The sequence below is a fragment of the Hemitrygon akajei genome, chromosome 7, assembly GCF_048418815.1.
Source record: "Hemitrygon akajei chromosome 7, sHemAka1.3, whole genome shotgun sequence".
Taxonomy (NCBI): domain Eukaryota; kingdom Metazoa; phylum Chordata; class Chondrichthyes; order Myliobatiformes; family Dasyatidae; genus Hemitrygon; species Hemitrygon akajei.
In genome coordinates this window covers 164,891,228-164,913,679 of record NC_133130.1, presented here as the reverse complement: position 1 = coordinate 164,913,679, position 22,452 = coordinate 164,891,228, and the positions used below count along the sequence as shown (strand labels likewise).

The 22,452-nt window shown below is 44.5% G+C and overlaps 1 protein-coding gene across 1 annotated transcript in view; it reads left to right on the top strand.

Annotated features, from left to right (window-relative positions):
• LOC140731133 (multiple epidermal growth factor-like domains protein 9) overlaps positions 1-22,452 on the top strand; it is a 204,577-nt gene that overhangs the window by 70,781 nt on the left and 111,344 nt on the right. The window contains exon 2 of the mRNA XM_073052455.1: positions 1,736-1,931. Coding sequence (XP_072908556.1) covers positions 1,736-1,931 — 196 coding nt within the window. The remainder of the gene's footprint in view (positions 1-1,735; positions 1,932-22,452) is intronic.

The window sequence follows — 22,452 nt, the reverse complement described above, 5'->3', positions numbered from 1 at the left end:
TTATAATTTGATTACGTTAAATAACTCAGGTTATTTGATATGCAAAATCTCGCTCTCCTGACCTTGCAACTAGGATCGAAGTGTTTTAGACCATTAAGACATGAGAACAGAACTAGCCTTCTTTCAGCCCATCAAGTCTTCTCCACTGTTCCATCATGGCTAATTTATTATCGTCTCAACCCCGTTCTCCTACCTTCTCCCTATAACCTTTGATGCTCTGATTAATCAAGAACCTATCAGCCTCTGCTTTAAATATACCCAATGACTTGGCCTCCACAGTCATCTGTGGCAATGAATTCCACAGATTCACCACCCGCTGCCGACAGAAACTCCTCCTCACCTCCGTTTTAAATGGATGCCCCTCTGTTTTGCTGCGCCCTCTAGTCCTAGACTCCCCCACTATAGGGAACATCGTCTCCATATCCACTCTGTCTAGATCTTTCAATATTCGATATTCGAAGTTCAAAGTAAATTTATTGTCAAAATATATGTATGTCACCGTATATAACTCCAAGATTCATTTTCTTGTGGGCATACTCAATAAACCCATAATAGAATAATAACCGTAATAGAATCAGTGAAAGACCCCACCAACTAGGCATTCAACCAATGTACAAAAGTCAACAAACTCTCCAAATAACAATAAGAAAGAAATAATAATAAATAAGTAATAAATAGTGGGAACGTGAGATGAAGAGTCCTTTGAAAGTGAGTCTCTAGGCTGTGGAAACAGTTCAGTGATGGGATGAATGAAGTTGAGTGAAGTTACTCTGGTTCAAGAGCCTGATGGATGAGGGGTAAAAACTGTTCCTCAATCTGTTGGTGTGGGTCCTGAGGCTCCTGTCCCCTCCTCCCTGATGGCAGCAGTGAGAAGAGAGGATGGCCTGGGTGGCGGGGGTCCCTGATGATGGATGCTGCTTTCCTGCGACATGTTTCATGTAGATGTGCTCAGTGGAGAGGAGCTTCACCTGTGATGGACTGGGTTGTATCCGCTACTTTTTGTGGGATATTCCATTCAAAACTGTTGGTGTTTCCTTTCAGGCCGACATGCAGCCAACCAATATACTGTCCACCACACATCTGTAAAAGTTTGTCAGAGTTTTGGATGTCATGCAGAATCTTCACAAACTCCTGAGGAAGTGCTTTCTTTGTAATTGCAGTTACGTGCTGGGCCCAGGACAGTTTCTCCAAAGTGATAACACGAAGGAATCTGTTGCTGAAACGAGAAAGGCTTGCTTCTTCGGGTTTCTTCCTTCTGAAGTCAATAATCAGCCCCTTAGTCTTGCTGACAAGGTGCAAGAGGTTATTGCTGTGGCACCGCTCAGCCAGATTTTCATTCTCCCTCCTATATGCTGATGTGCCATCACTGACACGTTTCAAAAGATTCCCCTCATTCTTCTAAATTCCAGCAAGTACAGGGCCAGAGCCACGTTAACCCTTTCATTCCCGGGATCATTCTCATGATCCTTCTCTGGTCCCTCTCCAATGCCAGCACACCCTTTCCTAGACCAGGGGTCCCAAATTGCTCTCAATAAAGGATAGACAGCTGCAATACAGCCCACTGAGTTCCTAATGGAACATCTTGTCACAATACCTCACGTGACAAGTTAGCGTAGTAGTGTAGTGGTTAGTGCAGCAACCATTGATAAGGGTTCAATTCCGCTGCCTTCTCTGATGATTAGACTGATGTTGTACCTCTGACAGACAGTTAATCGTCTGTTTCCTCCTCTCACAGAACTCAGATGTAACTGCAGTATTGTTGGAAGCACGAATGGAACGTGTAATGTGTCGTCGGGGCAGTGTGACTGTCTCCCCGGGTACGCTGGCATGCAATGCAGTGACTGTACCGAAGGCTTTTACCGCAACATCAGTGGACAGTGCACTCGGTGTGAATGCCATGCCACAGGAGCAGAGAGTTCTCAGTGTGACAGGTAAGCAGGTAATATTCTGCTCACTGTAACGTCACTTACTGGGCAGGAGCTATATCTATTTATTGTGTTTTTTTGTGCTGTATCAGATCTGGAGTTACATGTATTTTGTTTGCTTGTATACTGGAAATGACCTTAAACAATATTGAATGTTGAGTGATGCACCGAAAGGAGCACAGCTTCCTAACTAAAAGCAGTGGGTTCTTGAAGAAGACGTTAACGGTTTAGATTACAATGTAAAGTGAAAATGCCATAGCTGTCAGAAGTTCCTTCCAAACCTGTAATCTTCATCCAGAAAAAGGCAGTGTAGCAATAGACCGGCATCTCACAAACAATCTACCCAGCACCACTGTGGCAGCACTTTCACTGCACGACTATTCCCAGGAACGAGGGGCCAGATACCAGAAATGGCCACATCCATGGGTCTTTGATTATACAGCTGCTTAACTGATGCAATGAGAAGTCTAGACAGAGTTCATGGAGGGAAGGCTGAACAGGGAACCGTGCCCTGCCCACAACTCTCTGCAGTTCCTGCCATACCAAACTGTGATACATCCAGATAGCAAACACGAGGAAATCTGCAGATGCTGGAAATTCAAGCAACACACAAAATGCTGGTGGAACGCAGCAGGCCAGGCAGCATCTATAGGGAGAAGCACTGATGAAGTTTCGGGCCGAGACCCTTCGTCAGGACTAACTGAAAGGAAAGATAGTAAGAGATTTGAAAGTTGGGGGGGGGGGGGGGGGGAGATGCAAAATTATAGGAGAAGACTGGAGGGGGTGGGGTGAAGCTGAGAGCCGGAAAGGTGATTAGCAAAAGGGATACAGTGGGAGACCATTTCGCTGAACACCTATGCTCTGTCCGCCAGAGAAAGCAGGATCTGCCAGTGGCCACACATTTTAATTCCACGTCCCATTCCCATTCTGATATGTCAGTCCATGGCCTCCTCTACTGTCAAGATGAAGCCACACTCAGGTTGGAGGAACAACACCTTATATACCGGCTGGGTAGCCTCCAACCTGATGGCATGAGCATTGACTTCTCTAACTTCCGTTAATGCCCCTCCTCCCTTCTTACCCCATCCCTGATATATTTAGTTTTGTCCCCCCTCTTTTTTTCTCTCTCTCTGCCCATCACTCTGCCTGTTCTCCGTCTCCCTCTGGTGCTCCCCTCCCCCTTTCTTTCTCCCTAGGCCTCCCGTCCCACCTTTCCGACTCTCAGCTTCACCCCACCCCCTCCGGTCTTCTCCTATCATTTCACATTTCCCCCTCCTACTTTCAAATCTCTTACTATCTTTCCTTTCAGTTAGTCCTGACGAAGGGTCTCGGCCCGAAACGTCGACAGTGCTTCTCCCTGTAGATGCTGCCTGGCCTGCTGCGTTCCACCAGCATTTTGTGTGTGTTACATCCGGATAGGATTCTTTCCATGGTTCAGCGATACAAATTGGTGAGGGCCAGTGTAACAGGCACTACGGCATTCCCACGGTGGCTGTAACATTTCATGTTGCATCCCAATGACTTTGTAAGCTCCACATTCCCCCCTCCCCCCAGATTTTATGGCCTTTACATGTCTTTGTCCCAATGTACACTTCCACCTTCAACAGCAGGCGACCAGATTCCCACTGCCAGTTTCTGAAATAGTTCCTTATCTCCTGTTGTTGGAGATCCATTCGCCAGCTGAATGTCCTTCATCACTCGTGCCCTAGCTGTTCTGTTAAATCAGGGGAACACTCCCTGTCCACTGAAACCCACGCTGACTGCTCCTGATCAATGCACACCTCTTCAAATACTTGCTCATGTGTCTGCCTGTCATGGACTCTGTCACACCGGGTTCCACTTCTTTAGTGATTAATCACTTTATTTCTTCGTTATATAAGCCTTGTCCAATATATTACTGTTCCTATAAACCATGAACAGCTATTCACAAGGTCAGATCCATGAAGAGTTACAGTTTAGTTTGACACGGATGTCTAACAGAGTTACGGACATGCTTCTGAACAAATAGGACATAGAACAGTACAGCACAGGAACAGGCCTTTCAGCCCACAATGCTGTGCTGAACCAATTAAATTAGTAATCAAATGTCAGTCCACGGCCTCCTCTACAGCCGTGAAGAGGCCACACTCTGGTTGAAAGAGCAACACCTCTGGGTGCCCTCCAACCTGATGGCATGAATATCAGTTTCTCAGTAATTGTACTCCCCTACACGATTCCCATTCCATTTTCCCTCTCTCACCTCATCTCCTTACCGGCCCATCACCTTCCTCTGGTGTTCTCCCCCTTCCCTTTCTTTCATAAATTGGAGAAACCATTTGGATCCTTTTAGACCTTTCATCTGGGTGAAGGGTGTCAGTCCAAAAGATCGACTGTCATTTCCCCTCCACAGGGAGTTTCTCCAGCACTTAGTTGTTTTTTTTCTATTCAGATTCCAGTGTCTGACGTCTCTTGTGTCCCCAAAACCAAAGATGTAGTTGTGTTCGTACCTTAAATTGTTGTTGAGAATTTTGGAGGCCCTCCGTCGGTCATAGTGGACCATGGATGTTGTATCCCAGCTGTCTAATGTGACACACAGGCCAGGTCAGTGCAATATGGAGAGCAAGCTGTTGCCCGTGTAGCACACTGCAGTTCAGCACCAGCAATGTCAGGCAGTGTTCCCTAGGGACTCCAATTCCAGATTTTTCCTTGGATTTATGCTGGGCTTTGTAGCTGGGCCACACGTAGAGGCCAGGAGCTGAACTTGGTTGTCAAAGGCTATTTGAGACACGCACCATTAGGAGCATTTAATGGGTAGTGGGAGCTCATCCCCACTACGCCCTTGGCTATGACAACCTGTTCAGAGCATATTGAGTGTGTATTCCATTTCCAGACAAATAGATTGTATACTGATAGTTGCTGTTCCATTTAGCCTGTTGTTCTGAAATTTGAGATCGGATTTTTATTTTCTGGAATGCTCCAGTATAAATGCAGTGAATCACTGGCAAATTAAAGGTCATAAAAATCAGTATAGTAATTTCCTTGCACTATTCTGACATGCTTATGAGATAAAGCTCACATTAAACGTGTCAGCATCACAAGCAGAAAATTGAGTCCAGATCCAAAGGGGAAGGTTGAATGTGGGGAAAGCAGTTTTCAACATCGCAGTGGTTTTGTTTATAAATGATAAGAAATGAGAGGGTGGAATCCTGTTGCTAAAGAACAGCAATAAAGTTGTCAGTGTAACGTTTCACAGCACCAACGATCAGGGTTCAATTCCTGCTGTTGCTGTGAGGAGTTCGTTTCAAGTAAGGTATTTCTACTTGAAGTTAATTGACAGGTCCATTGGGGTGGTATGACAGCAGAGTAGCGCAGAGGACAGTGCATCACTTTACGTTACCAGCGATCATCAACCTGGGCTCAATTCCCGCTGATGCCTGTACGTTCTCCCCGACACCGTGTGGTTTCCTTTGTGTGCTCCGGTTTCCTTCCACACGGATGTACGTTAGTGAGTTGTGAGTACTATCTGCTGTGTGGGTGATAGAAGCATGGCAACACATATGGGCTGCCCCCGGCACTGCCTCAGACTGAGTTCCCTTTTGATGCCAACGGTGCATTTCACTGTATGTTTTGCTATACATGTGACAAATAAAGCTGATTTTTAATTCAAATTCATTGTTACTCATATAGCTGTTACATTGCAAAAATACTCTACTCTACCCTTCTATTTAATTTAGGCTCAATAATTTCTACTTGGGCTAGGTAAACTGATTAAAAAGGCTGGCTCTGTTATAGGAGTCAAGCTGGACACACTGGAGGCTGTGGTAGAACAAAAGGCCCTCTGGAAAATCAGGGCAATTCTGGACAATTCTCACCCTCTGCATGCCACTTTTAGTAATAGACTAAGACAACTGCACTGCCCCAAAGAGTGCAATATGAGGTAATTCTTACCCTCGGCCATTAGTCTCCATAATGTGTCAACCTATAGCTGGAGAAGTGATGATCCCCTCCTGTTTGAGGTAACTTATTTTTTATTCTTTCTTTCTTCTGTTCTAATATTTGTGTGTTTGTATATCTGTGCACTTGTAATGCTACTGTGACACTAATTTCCTTTGGGATTAATAAATTATCTATCTATTTTCAGTTTTATTCTAATTATTAATAGGAAGTTAATTATTTAACTGCTTATTTAAAAATCTACAAACAATGGGAGATTTCTCATTCACATTTCTCCCTGCGTTGTGAGCCTCCCCAACATTATCACCACATCTGTGCCACTGCTGTTCTTCTCCGAAGCACATCTGGTATGTGATGATAGCTGGCAGCTTAAATTAAACAGAAATGGAGATTGTTGGAGGTGCTCAGCAGGTCCAGGCAGCTCCTGTGGAGAAAGAAGCAGATTTAGTGTTTCAGATCGACGATTTCTCATCACTTTGGACAACTGACAGCAACCACTCCGAGGGGAAAAGAGCGTGTGGCTGAGTGATTCTTGTCTGGTCTGTATTATACAATTTCAATAAAGAGAAGGCTTCTGAAGGAGAATGTTGGACTTCCTGCACTAACTCTGGGCTTTTTGGTTAGACCACACTTCAAAGTCAAAGTAAATTAAGAAAGAAATTAGAAAAGCTAAAAGAATATATGAGGTTGCTTTGGCAAGTAAGGTGAAAATAACTCCAAAGGGTTTCTATAGTTCTATTAATAGCAAAAGGATAGTGAGGGATAAAATTGACCCCTTAGAGAATCAGAATGGACAGCTATGTGCGGAGCCAAAAGAGATGGGGGAGATTTTGAATAATTTCTTTTCTTCGGTATTCACTAAGGAGAGGGATATTGAATTGTGTAAGGTAAGAGAAACAAGTAGGGTAGTTATGGAAACTATGATGATTGAAGAAGAGGAAGTACTGGCGCTTTTAAAGAATATACAAGTGGGTAAATCTCCGGGTCCTGACAGGATATTCCCTAGGACCTTGAGGGAAGTTAGTGTAGGCATAGCAGGGGCTCTGACAGAAATATTTCAAATGTCATTAGAAACGGGGATGGTGCCAGAGGATTGGCGTATTGCTCATGTGGTTCCATTGTTTAAAAAGAGTTCTAAGAGTAAACCTAGCAATAATTGCTAGTTTGACGTCAGTGGTGGATAAATTAATGGAAAGTATTCTTAGAAAATATGTTTTGGCACGGACTAGAAGGGCCGAGATGGCCTGTTTCCCTGCTGTAATTGTTATATGGTTATATGGTTAAATTTATTATTAAAGGAAGTATATGTCACCATATACTACCCAGAGATTCATTTTCTTGCAGACATTTACAGAAAAATAAAGGAATGCAGTAGAATTCATGAAAAACTATATGTAACAATGATTGACAAACAATCAATGTGCAAAAGTAAAAATACATAAATAAATTGAGAACGAGTTGCTGTGCCCTGGAAAGTGAGTCTGTAGGTCATGGGATCAGTTGTGAGTGAAGTTTTCCATGCTGGTTCAGGAGCCTGATGGTTGTAGTGTAATTATTGTTCCTGAACTTGGAGGTGAGGGACGTGGGGCTCCTGTACCTCCCACCTGTATTGGAGGATTGTATTCAGTTATTATAGGAAGATGTAAAAGCCTTAGAGAGGGTGCAGAGGAGATTTACCGGGCTGCTGCTTGGATTAGAGAGAGTGTTTTATGAGGTCGAGCAAGCTGGGGCTTTTCTCTTTGGTGGATGAGAGGTGCCTCGTTAGAAGTGTACAAGATGAAAAGAAGCATAGATAGAGTGAATAGCCAGGTACTTCTTTACAGGGTGGAAATAGCTAATACGAGAGAGCATAATTTTAAGATGATTGGAGGAAATTATAAGGAGTTGCCAGATGTAGATTTTTTACGCAGAGAATGGTGGGTGTGTGGAACATCCTGCCAGGGGTGCTTTAGTAGCAGATATATTAGGGATAAATAAGAGACTCTTAGATAGGCACATGAATGATAGAAAATGGAGGCTGTGTGGGAGGGAAGTGTTAGGTGGATCTTGGAGTAGGTTAAAAGGTCAGCAGAACATCGTGGGCTGAAGGGCCTGGACTGTACTGTTCTGTGTTCTCTTGTGCACCTACATGTTCCTGAGACACTGATGATCAGAAGGTGGAGTACAGGGGCCTCTGGTGTCTACATCATGTCTGCACACTAGCCTCTGTATTGATGGAACAAGGAGGTTTGAGTGAAGAATGTAAATTGGAAGGAGACATTGGCATGTTCCATCCAAAGAAGAACAACTTTATGGGTTTGGAGTCCCACCTTGTGACTGCCTCCGCTGCTGTGGTGGTGTGTGACGGACCTCTCCATGCTGACATTCTGATCCATGTGGACTTTACACTGTGGTGTGAACTGGGTGAATTTCAGTCCCTGTCATGCGTGGTATCTTCTGAATGCTGTCGGTCTTTGACAAATGTAATGGTTTGGTGTTGCAGGAGCCGTAATCCAGCGAGCTGTGAACCAAAGATATAAATCCCCTGGCAGCTGCGGAATTTAAATTATGTTGTATTAAAAGAGCTGTATTGCGATGCTGTTAGATAGTTGTAAGCACTTCTGGTTCAAGCCTGCCTACGTTCTGTGTGACTCCAGACCCACCAGTGCGGTTCTGATGCTGAAGCTATATGTTCAAAGTAAACTTATTATCAAAGTACATATATGTTACCATGTGCTACCCCGAGGTTCGTTTTCTTGCAGACATTCACAGTAACTAGAAAGAAACACAACAGAATCAATGAAAAACCACACACTGGAGAAACAGCCAATGTGCAAAGGACAACGAGCTGTGAAAACGAAACAAGAGATAATAATAACTTAACTGCCTCCAGAGAGAGCCTCAGCTTTAAGGTCACAAGGTGCGGACAGTCACCCTGACCCCTGCCAGTAGCTCCCACATCCAGGGCAGCAAAAAGTGAATCTGAGAGCATCCAGAAGAAAGAGGAAGACTGATTTGCCACATAGTTCTCTGTTCTTGTTGGCATCTGCCCACAGCTGGGGCAATTACAGTGTTCCTCTATATCCGAGTTGACATCTGCCCACAGCTGGGGCAATTATGGTCTTCCTCTGTTTCCTGTGTTATCTGCAGAAATGCCAAATCAACCTTGCCCCTACCCAAGCCCTGTACAGTAAAGCTGAAAGAAGCAAGAGTGAACCTGGCCTGATCTGAGTGGATAACGTGTTAACTCTTCTGATTCTTTGAATCTGCCAGCACTTGGTCTTATGAAGAGAGGCTGGGCGAGCTGGGGACTTTCTCTGAAAGAGGATGTGAGGTGGCTTGATAGAGGTGTACAAGATGATAAGAGGCATAGATAGAGTGAACAGCCAGAGACTTTTCTCCCCAAGGTGGAAGTGGCTAATACCAGGGGGCATAATTTTAAGGTGATTGGTGGAAAGTGTAAGGGTGATGTCAGGGTTAGTGTTTTTTTTACACAGAGAGGGAACGCACTGCCCGAGTGGTGGTAGAGACAGATACAATAGGGGCATTTGAGAGTCTCTTAGATAGGATAATAGACAAATGGATGCTCTGTGAGAGGGGAGGGTTAGATGGATCTTAGAATAGGTTAAAATGTCAGCACAACATCATGGGTCAAAGTGCCTGTACTGCACAGTAGTGTTTGAAGTTCCATTTTCTATGTTCTAAACAGCAGTCCTCAATGAGAGATCAGCAGTGGAAAGGATGAGCAGATTGAAGCTCCTGGGTATCAGCATCTTAGAGGATCTATTTGGGCCCATTGTATTGTTGCAGTCACAAAGAAGGCATGCCGGTGACTATACTTCATTGGGAAATTTGAGGAGATTTGGTATGTCACCAGGACTCTAGCAAATTTCTAAAGATATACGGTAGAGAACACGCAGGTCACATTACTGTCTGGTAAAGAAGCTCCAATGCACAGGGTGACAAGGGTCTTCAGAGGGTTATTGACCCAGCCAGCACCACTCAGGACATCTTCAAAAGGCAGAACCTCAAGCAGGCACCATTCATCATTAAGAACCCTCACCATCCAGAACATGCCCTCTCCTCATTGCTACTATCAGGGCCCTCAATACCCCCCCATTCAATGTTTTAGGAATGGCTTCTTCCCCTCCACTGTCTGATTTCACAACGGTTCATGAACATTTCTTCACTATTCCTTTTTTTGCATTATTTATTTATTGTGATTTATAGTAGTTTTTATGTATTACGCTGTACTGTACCGCAAAACAGCAAATATGTGAGTGATGATGAGCCTGACTCCGATTCTGACCTTGTTCTTCAGAGAAACACTGGCAGGAGCAAGGAAGTTTCAAACAGCCACAGTTACATACTGAGTAAATTCTATGTTGGGATCCCAGTCTCTTGTGACTGACCGTTCACTGTGTTGTCACCAACGACTCACCGTGCGTCCTCGCTCAGGTCTGCACGGCCTACCTGTTGGGAAAGCACTGAAGATGAGTCAGAAGCTGTCCCTGCTCGCTCTGTTCTCCCTTGTGTAATTCCAACAACATTCCTGACAAACATCCAGACTGTTGAAGCCAGCCAGCTGGGAGTCTGACCAGAATACAATCAGGTCTGTAATGGCCCTGTATCAGATTTCACTTCCACTGAAATACTGTTCAAGATGAGAGAGGTTTTCGCCTGCAGCTCCATTAAACCCTTAACGCTTTGGAATCTGTGGACTGCATGCTTGGAACACATTTATTCTAGTTTGTTTTGCTAAGGAGAACACAAAGTCAAAATTTAAAATCATCTCATTAGTTGATGCAGCCACACGTGATACATAGTAATAAAAAAAAGCTAAATTACAATAAGAAATATTGTATATATAAAAAGCTAAGTAACACAAAAAAGGGAACAAAGAAAGTGAGGTAGTGTTCTCGGGTTCAGCATCCATTCAGAAATCTGATGGCAGAGGGGAGGAATTGATGAGTGTGGCTTCATACTCCTCTACCTTCTCCCCTGATGGTAGCAATGAGAACAGGGCATGTCCTGGGTGATGGGGGTCCTTGATGATGGATGCTGCCTTTCTGAGGCATCGCCTGTTGAAGATGTCCTCGATGCTGGGGAGGCAAGTGGCCATGATGGAGCTGGCTGAGTTTACAACATCCCGTAGCTTTTTCCAGTCTTGTGCAGTGACCCCTCCATACCTGACGGTGATGCAACCAGTTAGAATGCTCTCCATGGTACAACTGTAGAAATCTGTGGATTCCATTTTTAACTACCGCAACCCAGCACCAGGAGGTGGCTGTCACAGAAAAGGCAGTGAAATCGTCAGCTTTTCAGAGAGTAATTTAGGATTATCTTCCTCTGTGTGTGTGTCTCTGTTTGTCTGTCTCACTGGTTGGAGAGGCACTCAAGGTGACAGTTGTTGGGAATTTAATCATCCCGTAACAACCTCTGTCTGGTTCATTGAGAGTTTGATGTTGACTTTTTCTGCAGCATGAGCAGTAGCGTTCACACTTTCTCCTCCCTCTCCCTGGAACTCCTGCTAAACACCATCAGAAGTTCAGTGCTGTTCGCAGAACATCACACAAAAAGCTGCAAGTAACGTTTGGTAGCAAAGATAGGCCGGGTGACCAGAAGCTTGATCAAAGGGCCGGGTTTCCAGGTGGGCAGGCAGGAGGGTCAGTGGTTCTTCGAGAGGGGTAAGCATTGAGGGGCAAGCTGTGTCCTCTAGACACAGTGCATTTCTCTCTCTCTCTCTCTCTCTCTCTCTCACACACACACACACACACACACACACACACACACACACACACACACACACACACACACACACACACACACACACACACACACACACACACACACACACAGTAATATTACCACAAATAAATTAACACAAACCAAAAAATAAACAATATAACACCGCTGGCACTTTGTACATGATGAGACCTGGATGATGGCAGGGAGCCTAGTAGTGTCAAGGCCTTGGAAGAATCTGTTTTCCATCCTAACAGTCCTTGTCCTAGTGCTATGGTACCTCTTGAGCAGTACTCCAGACCAGACAGGATTATTAAGTGTGTGTGTTTGTGTTTAGAGTGTTACAGTATCGCACAGGCCCTTCAGCCCATGATGTTTTGACAACCCTTTTAACCTATTCCAATATCAATATCACCCTTCCCTCCCACATAACCCCCCATTTTTCTATCGTCCATGCGCCTATCTAAGAGGCTCTTAAATGTCTCTGGCATTCTACACACCATTACTCTCAATGGCTAATTCCGCTCCTATTTCTTAGGTTTTATAAGACATTTCAGCCCTAAAAGAATGATACTGTCTGTCTACTCGATCTATACCTCTCGTAATCTTATAGACCTGTATCAGGCCTCACATCAGCCTCCACTGCTCTACAGCAAACAACGCAAATTTGTCCAGCCTCTTGTTTTAGCACATGCCCCTCCAGTTCAGGCATTTGGTCACTTGTCAGTGATATTTCCCTCATTTTTAAACTGTACTTTCCTCCCTAAAATTCTGACGTGTCAGTATTTGGAGATAATGACTTCAAAGCGAGACTTTAGTCATGACTGTTAAAGGAATTGTGCCTGCTTAGAGTGTATTGAAGACTTTTCAGAAACAGATATTTCCTTTGAAAGGTCAGGTTTCAGTAACATTTACCCCTCCACATCGCGTTATTAACACTTCGGTTTCTGTGGAACAGTACATCCACTAACCCACCATTAGTCATTGGAAAGTTGGTCGAATCTGCTGAATATGGTGGCGTAGTAGTTAGTTTTCACAGAACCAGTGTCCACTGATCAGGGTTCAGTTCCTGCCACTGTCTGAAAGGAGTTTGCACATTCTCCCCGTCACCATGTCGGCTCCGGTTTCCTTCCACTTTCCAAAGAGGTTCAAATCACAAACGAGAAATTCTGTAGATGGTGGAAATTTGAACAACGCACACAAAGTGCTGGTAGAACTCAGCAGGCCAGGCAGCATCGATGGAAAAACCACAGTCGATGTTTCAGGCCGAAACACAGAGTTTTCCGCTGCCTTGGTGCTGGTCGGTTGGTTGTCCACCAGATCTGACGATGCCAGCTGGTTCTGTGTAGTTCTTCTGTTGTATATTCAAAGGTGGCTGTTGCGAGGAACATGGACCTCCTCAGTCAGGCCATGGAAACTGTCCCGGAAAACACAAAGTGCTGGAGGAACTCAGCAGGCCAGGCAGCATCTCTGGAAAAGTACAGTTGATGTTTCGGGTCAAAATCCTCCGACAGGACTGGAGAAAAAAAGCTAAGGAGTAGATTTAAAAGGTGGGGGGAGGAGAGGGAGAACCACCAGGTGATAGGTGAAACTTGGGGGGGGGGGGAATGAAGTAAAGAGCTGGGAGTTTAATTGATGAAAGAGACGGAAGGCCATGGAAGAAAGAAAAAAGGGGGGAAGAGCACCAGAGGGAGGCGATGGGCGGACAAGGAGATAACATGAGAGGGGGAAAAAGGGATGAGGAATGGTGAGGGGGGGGGGGGGTGGGGGACATTACCGGAAGTTTGAGCAATTAATGTTCATGACATCAGGTCGGAGGCTACCCTAACGGAATATCAGGTGTTGTTCCTCAGCCTAAGTAAGGCCTTATCCCGACAGTGGAGGAGGCTATGGATGGACATATGGGATTGGGAAGTGGAATCAAATTGGGTGGCCACTAGGAGATCTCACATCTGTTGGTGGTTAGAGTGTAGGTACTTGGCAAAGCAATCTCCCAATCTACACCGGGTCTCACCGATATACAAGAGGTCACACTGGGAGCACTGGACACAGTACATGGCCCCAACAGACTCGCAGGTGAAGTGTCGCCTCACCCTGGAAGGACTGTTTAGGGCCCTGAATGGTAGTGAGGGAGGAGGAGCAGGGGCAGATGTAGCATTTATTCCGCTTACGAGGGTAAGCGCCGGGGGGGGAGATCAGTGGGGAAGAAGCGGTCAATTGGATATGAGTACCCGGGGTCCTCGGAGGGTTAGAGCTGGTGGGTTGTGGGCACTGGGAGTGTGGCAACACTGTGGGCTGCCCCCAACACATCGTTGGAAGGTGTTGGTTGTAGATGCAAAAATGATACATTTCATGTAACAGCATATTTTCATGTACATGTGAGAAATAAATCTGATCTTTAATTTTCACATTGGTATCAACAATTTGTGCTGATAACAAAGTGAGATGTGACATGTGGTGTAGGTTTCCTGACCAGAGTTCGTTGCATGTAAACCCTCATTTGAATGGTGCAAAGTCTGGAGTAATTTGAAAATACCTGCTGAATTCTGTGATGCTTGAGTAATCATGTGTAAAGGAAGACTGGCTTCTTCTCTCCACTTTGAAGAGGCATTGAACTTTGACCTTACAATCTTAGTGTTGTACATGGAGACATAAACATACTGTGATAATAAATTTACTTTGAACTTCAAACTTTGAATTCTGGCTTTGTGGTAAACACTTTGGCCCACCAATCACGAATGCAATGGTGGGTTCACAAGTCTGGGGGAAGATTCGATTAGATCTATTAGTTATGTACATAGAAGTGTACAGTGAGATGTGCCATTTGCATTAGCAGCCAACACAGTCTGAGGATTCTTCAGTACTTCGCTTCAGTCTTCTCTGTGGAAGACGCTGGCTGTATGCCAGAGGTCTGTGAGCGTCAGGGAGCAGGAGTGAGTGCCATTGCTATTTCAAAGGCAAAAGTACAAGGCAAACTCAAAGTTATGAAAGTGGATAAGTCATCTGGGCCAGATGGAATACATCCCAGAGTCCTGAGAGAGGTTGCCGAAGAGATAACAGATGCATTGGTCATGATCTTTCAAGATCACTTGATTCTGGCATGGTCCCGGAGGACTGGAAAATTACAGATGTCACTCCACTCTTTAAGAAGGGAGGAAGAGAGAAGAAAGGAAATTATAGGCCAGTTAGCTGAACCTCAATGGTTGGGAAAGTGTTGGAGTTTATTAATAAGGATGAGGTTTCGGGGTACTTGGAGACTAATGATAAAATAAATCAAAGTCAGCATGGTTTCTGTGAAATCTGTTAAGAGTTCTTTGAGGAAGTAACAAGCAAGGTGGACAAAAGAGAGGTAGTGGATGTCCTTTACTTGGATTTTCAGAAGGTACTTGATAAGGTGCCTCACATGAGGCTGCTTAACAAGATAAAATCCTATGGTGTCACAGGAAATATACTGGCATGGAATGGCTGACAATTGTCAACCTAATAATTCATTTTCGTGGTTTGCAGAAGTCCAACTTCAGGACCTTACAAGCTATTTTGGATCTCCACCCTGCCCCTCACAGACCCTGGACCCCAGGACTTGCCGATCGCAGGAGTCACCACCCCTCGTCCTCTTGGCCTGCCAACCACCATACTTAACCATGAGGATTGCGGATGTCCTGTTGTGGTTTAGTTTGTCAGAAATGTTCAGGGCTTGGTCTGGTCTGTCTCACTTCGACACTGGTGTCTCTGTGCTTCTCAGCCCACCTCCCAGTCACTCTCATGACTTTCATTCAACGCGACGATGTTCTCCTTTCTAATGCAGTGTTTGCAAGTTAACAGGCAAGGCTGAAATTCTCCTGGGGAGCAGTGTCTCTTCCAATCAGGTGTGGAATTTGAAACGTGATCCAGTTATTTGACCCCGGTTTAAGGACTGTAATCCAACCTACATATACTTCCACCTACTGAACAGAGTCACGCCAATATTAGAAATATTACATGGGTTTGTTTTCATGCTGTTTAGGTCAAGGCAAAACCAGGTTCTATTTCAGGTCAAGCCATTGTGTGCTAGATTGGGTGTCAGGGGTTGTACATCCACGACTGTGGTTTCAACAGGAGCCCATAACTGGCCTGTTGAGGGTTTGAAACTAGTGGCAGTTTAGCCACTTTAGCAGAGAAGAAACGTCTTTCCTCCTCACCCTGTGATGGACCTGTTTCTCCTCAAGAAATCCCAATGATCCACAACATCATAAGAATGGGGGGGGGAGGTTGAAACTGCTTTAATTGAAAATTAATGTGCCAAGTATGGTGTTTATATTGTGCATCGGAAGAATGGGAAACATGACAGAGTATTGCCCGGTACATAGACTAATTCTGACTGTTGTTGCAAAGGTTTTGATGGAAAGATGTTCTCGCATCGCCCTGCCTTTCCAGTTCTGATGAAGGGTCTTTAATTCCTTTCAATAGATGTTGCTGGCCTGCCGGGTCCCTTCACTATCTTGTGTGTGTTCCTCGGCATTTCCAGCATCTGCTGAATCTCTCCTGTATGCTATTGGTAGGATTTTGTCCAGTAATTCATGCTTGCAGACGACTGTGGTTTTGTCAATGGTGTCTGAAATGTTTGTCAGTTAGAAGTGGTGTGCCAGGATTTCTTCAGAGGGGTACATGGAATCCATCATTTGGCCAAAGCATTATAGACTTTTATAAGATATAGGAGCAGAATTAGGCCGTTTCATCGTGGCTGATCCAATTCCCTCTCAGCCCCAATCTCCCGACCTCTCCCTTTATCGCTTCATGCTGTGACTAATCAAGAATCTATGAACCTCTGCCTTAAATTTACCCAATGACTTGGCCTTCACAGCTGCCTGTAGCAAAGAAGTCCACAAATTCACCACTCTGGCAAAAGAAATTTCTCCTTATTTCCATTCTAAAAGGATGTCCCTCTGTTCTGAGGCTGCATCCAATGGTCTTAGACTCCCCCACCATAGGAAACACTCTCCACATCCACTCTATCAAGGCCTTTCATCAATAGTTTTCATTGATGCCACCCTTTATTCTTCTGAACTCCAGTGTGTAGAGGCCCATAGCGTCAAACGTTTTTCACATAACAAGCCATTCAATCCTGGAATCATTTTTGTGAACCTCCCCGAACTCTCTCCAGTTTCAGCACATCCTTTCTAAGATAAGCAGCCCAAAACTGCTCTTAATTCTCCCAAGTGAGGCCTCACCACTGCTTTATAAAGTCTCAACATTCCATTCTTGCTTTTCTATTCTAGTCCCCTCAAAATAATTACTAACATGGCATTTGCATTCCTCACCGCAGACTCAACCTGCACAAGGATTTCCAAGTCCCTTTGCACCTCGGTGTTTTACATTTTCTCTCCATTTAGTAAATAGTCAACCCTTTCATTTCTTCTACCAAAGTGCCTGACTGTGCACTTCCCAGCACTGAATTCTATCTGCCAATTCTTTACCCATTCTCCTAATCTGTCTAAGTCCTTCTGCAGTCTCTCTACTTTGTCAAAGCCACCTGCCCCTCCACCTATATTCATATCCACAAACTTGGCCACAAAGCCATCAATTCTGTCATCTAAATACTTTTAAGAATTGTTTAATAGGCACATGAATGTGCGAAAAATGGAAAGATATGGGCACTGTTCTAGGCAGAGGGGATTAGTTTAGTCAGCCATTTGATTACTAATTTATTTGGTTGGCACAACACTGTGGGCCGAAGGGCCTGTTCCTGTGCTGTACTGGTCTGTGTTCTAATTTGCCTCAGGACATCAGATACCTCCTCTGATGTGGTCTGTATGACCTCACTGCTGTTTTGCCTCACTTCTGTAGACTGTGTCTGCCTTCCAAGTCAATACAGATGCAAAAAATTCATTTATGATCTCCCCTATTTCTTTCAGCTTCATGCATAAATGATCTTTCAAAGGACCAATATTATCCCTTGCCATCCTTAAAGCTATCTCAAAAGTGACGGTAGTGTAGCTTAAAGGTTGGCACAACATTGTGAGCTAAAGGGCCTGTGCTGTGCTTTCATGTTCTGTATAACACCTCCTTGACGGGCTACCAACTGGAGCCTCTGCTGGGAGGCTGCTTCCACTGTGAGCAGCAAGATGCAAAGGAACCAGGGCCTTCCAGATGTCAACCAAACAGCTGGTGAACCCTGTCAGATTACCTGCACAAAATTCACAAATTTTCTAAACCAATTAGAGATTAAATGTTATTGTATATGTCACGCTCTGTCTATTCCAGTCAGTTGTTAGTCCCAGAATTTTGATTTCTTTGTCATTGGCAACCGTGCCTTCAGTTGCCTGGTTTCCAATCTCCCTGAGACCCTTTCTCCTTTCCACCTCATTTGGTGAAAACCTTTGCTCAGTGATTCAGAAACAGTTTCTTCCCCCCCACCAGCATTACATTTCAGAGTGGTTAACTAACCCATGAACTCTACCAGCAGCTAATCCAGACCTCGGAGTTTGGAGAGGAGGGAACTTCGATCAGGTCCACTACCCGAGGTTAGAAAGGCAGCAGCAGGTCGTGGCAATGAAAAAGAGCTTTGACCAGCGACCAATTGGCGTTTGGGATTGATTAGTAAGAGCAAATTAAAGGAAGGCAGGGGCAAGCACAGCAGCCGTCGGAGTGGTCATGGTCAGAGTGGTGATCTTAAGGCTTCAGCTCTTCGAGGCTTTCACAAAGAGAGGTTTCACTCAGAGAAAGCAAAGGAAAGAAAAGCTGTAGTTTTGTCCCTTCTTCGCTTTATCTGCTCAGCTTGGACAGTAGAGATGCTAGACAGGAAAGTGAAATGAGAAGGAGAAACTAAAGTTAGATGTGTCAGTACTACAGTGGAGTGAAGGGAATTACAGAGGCATGAGAGAGGAGTTGGCCAGAATTGATTGGAAAAAAACACTGGCAGGGATGATGGCAGAGTGGCAATGGCTGGAATTTCTGGAGGCAGTTTGGAAGGCACAGGATATATACAGCCCAAAGAGGAAGAGGTATTCTGAAGGAAAGATGACACAATCATGGCTAACAAGAGAAATCAAAGCCAACATAAAAATCAAATAGAGGGCAAATAACAGAGGAAAAATTAGTGGGAAGTTAGAGGATTGGGAAGCTTTTAAAAACCTACAGAAGGCAATTAAATGAGTCATTAAGAAGGTAAAAATGGAGTATTAAAGTAAGCTAGCCAATAATATTGAAGAAAATACCAAAAATTTCTTCAGATTAATGAAGTGTGAAATAAAGGTGAGAGTGGATATCAGACGGCTGGAAAATTAAGCTGGAGAGGTAGGTAGTAATAAGGGACAAGGAAATGGCAGATGAACTGAATAAATATTTTGCGTCAGTCTTCACTGTGGAAGGTGCCAACAGTGTGGTGGAAATTCCAGGTGTCAGGGGTCATGAAGTGTATGAAGTTCCCATTACTAGAGAGGTTCTTGGGAAACTGAAAAATCCAGAGTAACACACACAAAATGCTGGAGGAACTCAGCAGGTCAGGCTGCACCCATTGAAATGAACAAACAGTCGACGCTTCAGGCTGAGACCATTCATCAAGATTAGAAAGGAGAGGAGAGTGAGGTGTAACACTACCTTGTTACTCTTTTTTTTTGTTATTTATTTTGAAATTCATACTATTTTTTATGTCTTTGAATGTTAATGCCATCACAAAACTACAGATTTCACATTGTAAAAGAGAGTGATAATGAATCTGATTCTGGGTTATCAGTCATTTGTCCCACTACTGCCCATGGCTCACGTTTCATCTGGTCACTCTCTAAACAAGCACCTTGAGCACTTCACCGAAAATGCTGAGCATGCATTTCTGCTGCATTTACATAGTGCCAGCCACATTCTCAAGGTTATATTGGGTTATTGAGTGTCTGTTTTATGGACTGGTTCTTCCCACTCCCATGAAGGAGGCAGCTGTGTAGCATCCACGCCAGGACTACCAGACTCAAAAACAGTTACTTTCCCCAAGTAGTGAGGCTGATCAACACCTCCACCCTCTAACCACCCCTCCACACGCTAACCACCCTTCCACACCCCTAACCACGACTTTATTATTTCCTATCGGTTACCTTGTGTACAGACACTCCTGTGCCTAGTGTCACTGTATGGACATACAGTCGATCTATGTACATACAGTAAGCTATTTTATGTATTTATATTTATTGGCTATTGTGTTCTTTATCTTGTGTGTACTTTGTGCTGCATCAGATCCAGAGGAACAATTATTTTGCTCTCGTTTGCACTTCTGTACTGGAAATGAGATGAAACAATCTTGAATTAGTTCCATCCAGAGAACGTGGCTTTCCGTTTCAGCCATATCCACGGCGAAGTGAATGTAGTGTCCTCACTATCACAGCTCCACCAATTTGCCTGTCAATTCAAATTTACCAATCAAATTGCCTACATTTTCATCAGTTTCAGTTATACATAAGACAGATCAGTATGGTGACTGGCCCTTGCAGAGCACCACTGTTACAGACCATGGGAATCCTTGTTGAGATTTGTTTGTATACAGGGAGAATGGGAGTGGATTGGAAGGTGCCTAGGAAATGCTGGGGTCACTTTATCTGCCACACCCGGTCCTGCTGACTCCAGTACTCAGCTCATTGAACCCTGCTGATGGGTCTAATTAGCTGAGTACGGAAGTCAGCAGAACCGTGCATGGCAGGTTCCTGGGCACGTTACTGTGGGAGGGGCGTGAGTGCGTTCTGCACTTCTGTTGAGAGAGAAAGCTTGGAACGGGTGCAGTTGCTGGTGGAACATTGCAATCCAGTCTGAGCTGTGGTAGAGAGCAGGCCTTGGTACAGGAGTGGATCGGCATGTGAGACTTGCTATTGCTTTATTATTGCCACATGAATCAAGCTCCAGGGAATTTATTCATACCGTAAATATCAATTCATTACACAGTGTACTGAAGTAGAACATAGATAAACAGAAAATCCACAGATAATATAAAAACATATATGCAGAAAGGTTGCTGGAAAACAGTCCATAATGTTATAAATGATAACACCCACCCTACATAGCATCCACACCAGGACCACAGACTCAAAAACTGTTACTTTCCCCAAGCAGTAAGCCTGATCAATACCTCCACACCCCTAACCACCACTACTTTATCCTTTCCTGTCAGAGTCACCGTATGTACAGACACTCCTGTGCTTAGTGTCGCTTTATGGACATACAATTAATCTGTGTATATAAGTAATCATATGTATTTGTTATTTTTGTCATCTTTGTCTTATTGTATTTTTTTTGTGCTGCATCAGATCCGGAGTAATGATTGTTTTGTTCTCCTTTACACTTGTGTACAGGAAATGACATTAAACAATCTTGAATCTTGAACAGACATGTTTCCGATATTAAGGCAATCAGAACTGAACACAGTACTCCAGTTGTGGTCTAACCATTGTTTAATAGAGCTGCAACATTACCTCACAGCTCTTGAACTCAGTCCCCCAGCTAATGAAGGCCAATGTACTATATGCTTAATCACCGTATCAACTTGGAGGGATCAATGGATGTGGACAGTCCTAGAGAAGTCCATTCATGCACTCGCGACCGAGCTCTTCATTAAACTGCCACATATATACAGCGAGAGTGGGAGAAGCACTATGTGAACAGTGGGGTCAGAACTGTACTGGTGTTCCCATAAAACCATCAAAATTATGAGAAAAATTAGGCCATTCAGCCATTGAGTCTTCTGTTGCCATTCCATCATGGCTGATCTTTTATCCTTCTCAATCTTGTTCTCCTGCCTTCTCCCCATAGCTTTTGATAAATAATCCTTAATAATCAAGACTCTATCAACCTTGGCTTTAGATATACCCAATGACTTGGGCTTCATAGCCGTCAGTAGCAATAAATTCCAGATTCACCATCCTCTGGCTAAAGAAATTCCTCCTCATCTCTTCTAAATGGATGCCCCTCTATTCTGAGGCCGTGCCCTTTGATTCGAGACTCTTTTCCCCCACTATAGGAAACATCCTCTCCACATCTGCTCTATCTAGGACTTCCAATAATTGATGGGTTTCAATGAGATACCCCCCCCCCCCATTCTTCTAAACTCCAGTGAGGCAAGGACCAGAGTCATCAGATGTTTCACTTTCCATGAAACAGCATCTCACAAAAACTCCAGTATTTTTTTCCAGTTATAAAATGTAAATTGAGAAGCACGAAGCCCTCCCTTGTATCTCAAAGTAATTCACAGCACAAGAGGATGACACATTTCAGTGCATTAACAATCCTCTTCTTGGCAGCTATCCAGCAGCAAGCATTGCAGCGCAAGTCGTATCCGCCTCGTTCAGACGTGGATTGTCAGCCTCAGTACGGCATCAGCCCAGAGCAGCCAGCTCCTCACTTCCCAGTGAACCCTTGCACATGGGAACGAGGCACACTCCTTCTGTCAGCAGAGACGGTTATGCCTGGTGGCGTTGCTGATATGCCGAACAGACACCTGATTAAATGAAATGGATGGGACGAGCTGCTGTGCTTGAGGACGTTACCTTTAGTGCATGGGTATCTGCGGCCGAAGTATTTTGAGACACAGTGTGAACGATCCCTTCTGGCCCACTGAGCAGCATAATTCATCATTATGGGCCACGTTGTATAATAGGAGCGATCGTGGCCTTTCCATGAACATGATTGTTCCTGGCAAATTTTTCCACAGAAGTGGTTTGCCATTGCCTCCTTCTGGGCAGTGACTTTACAAGACAGGTGACCCTCAGCCATTATCAATACTCTTCAGAGATTGTCTGCCTGGTGTCAGTGGTCGCATAACCAGGACTTGTGATATCCACCAGCTGCTCATACGACCATCCACCACCCACTCCCGTGGCTTCATGTGACCCTGATCGGGGTGCTAAGCAGGAGCTAC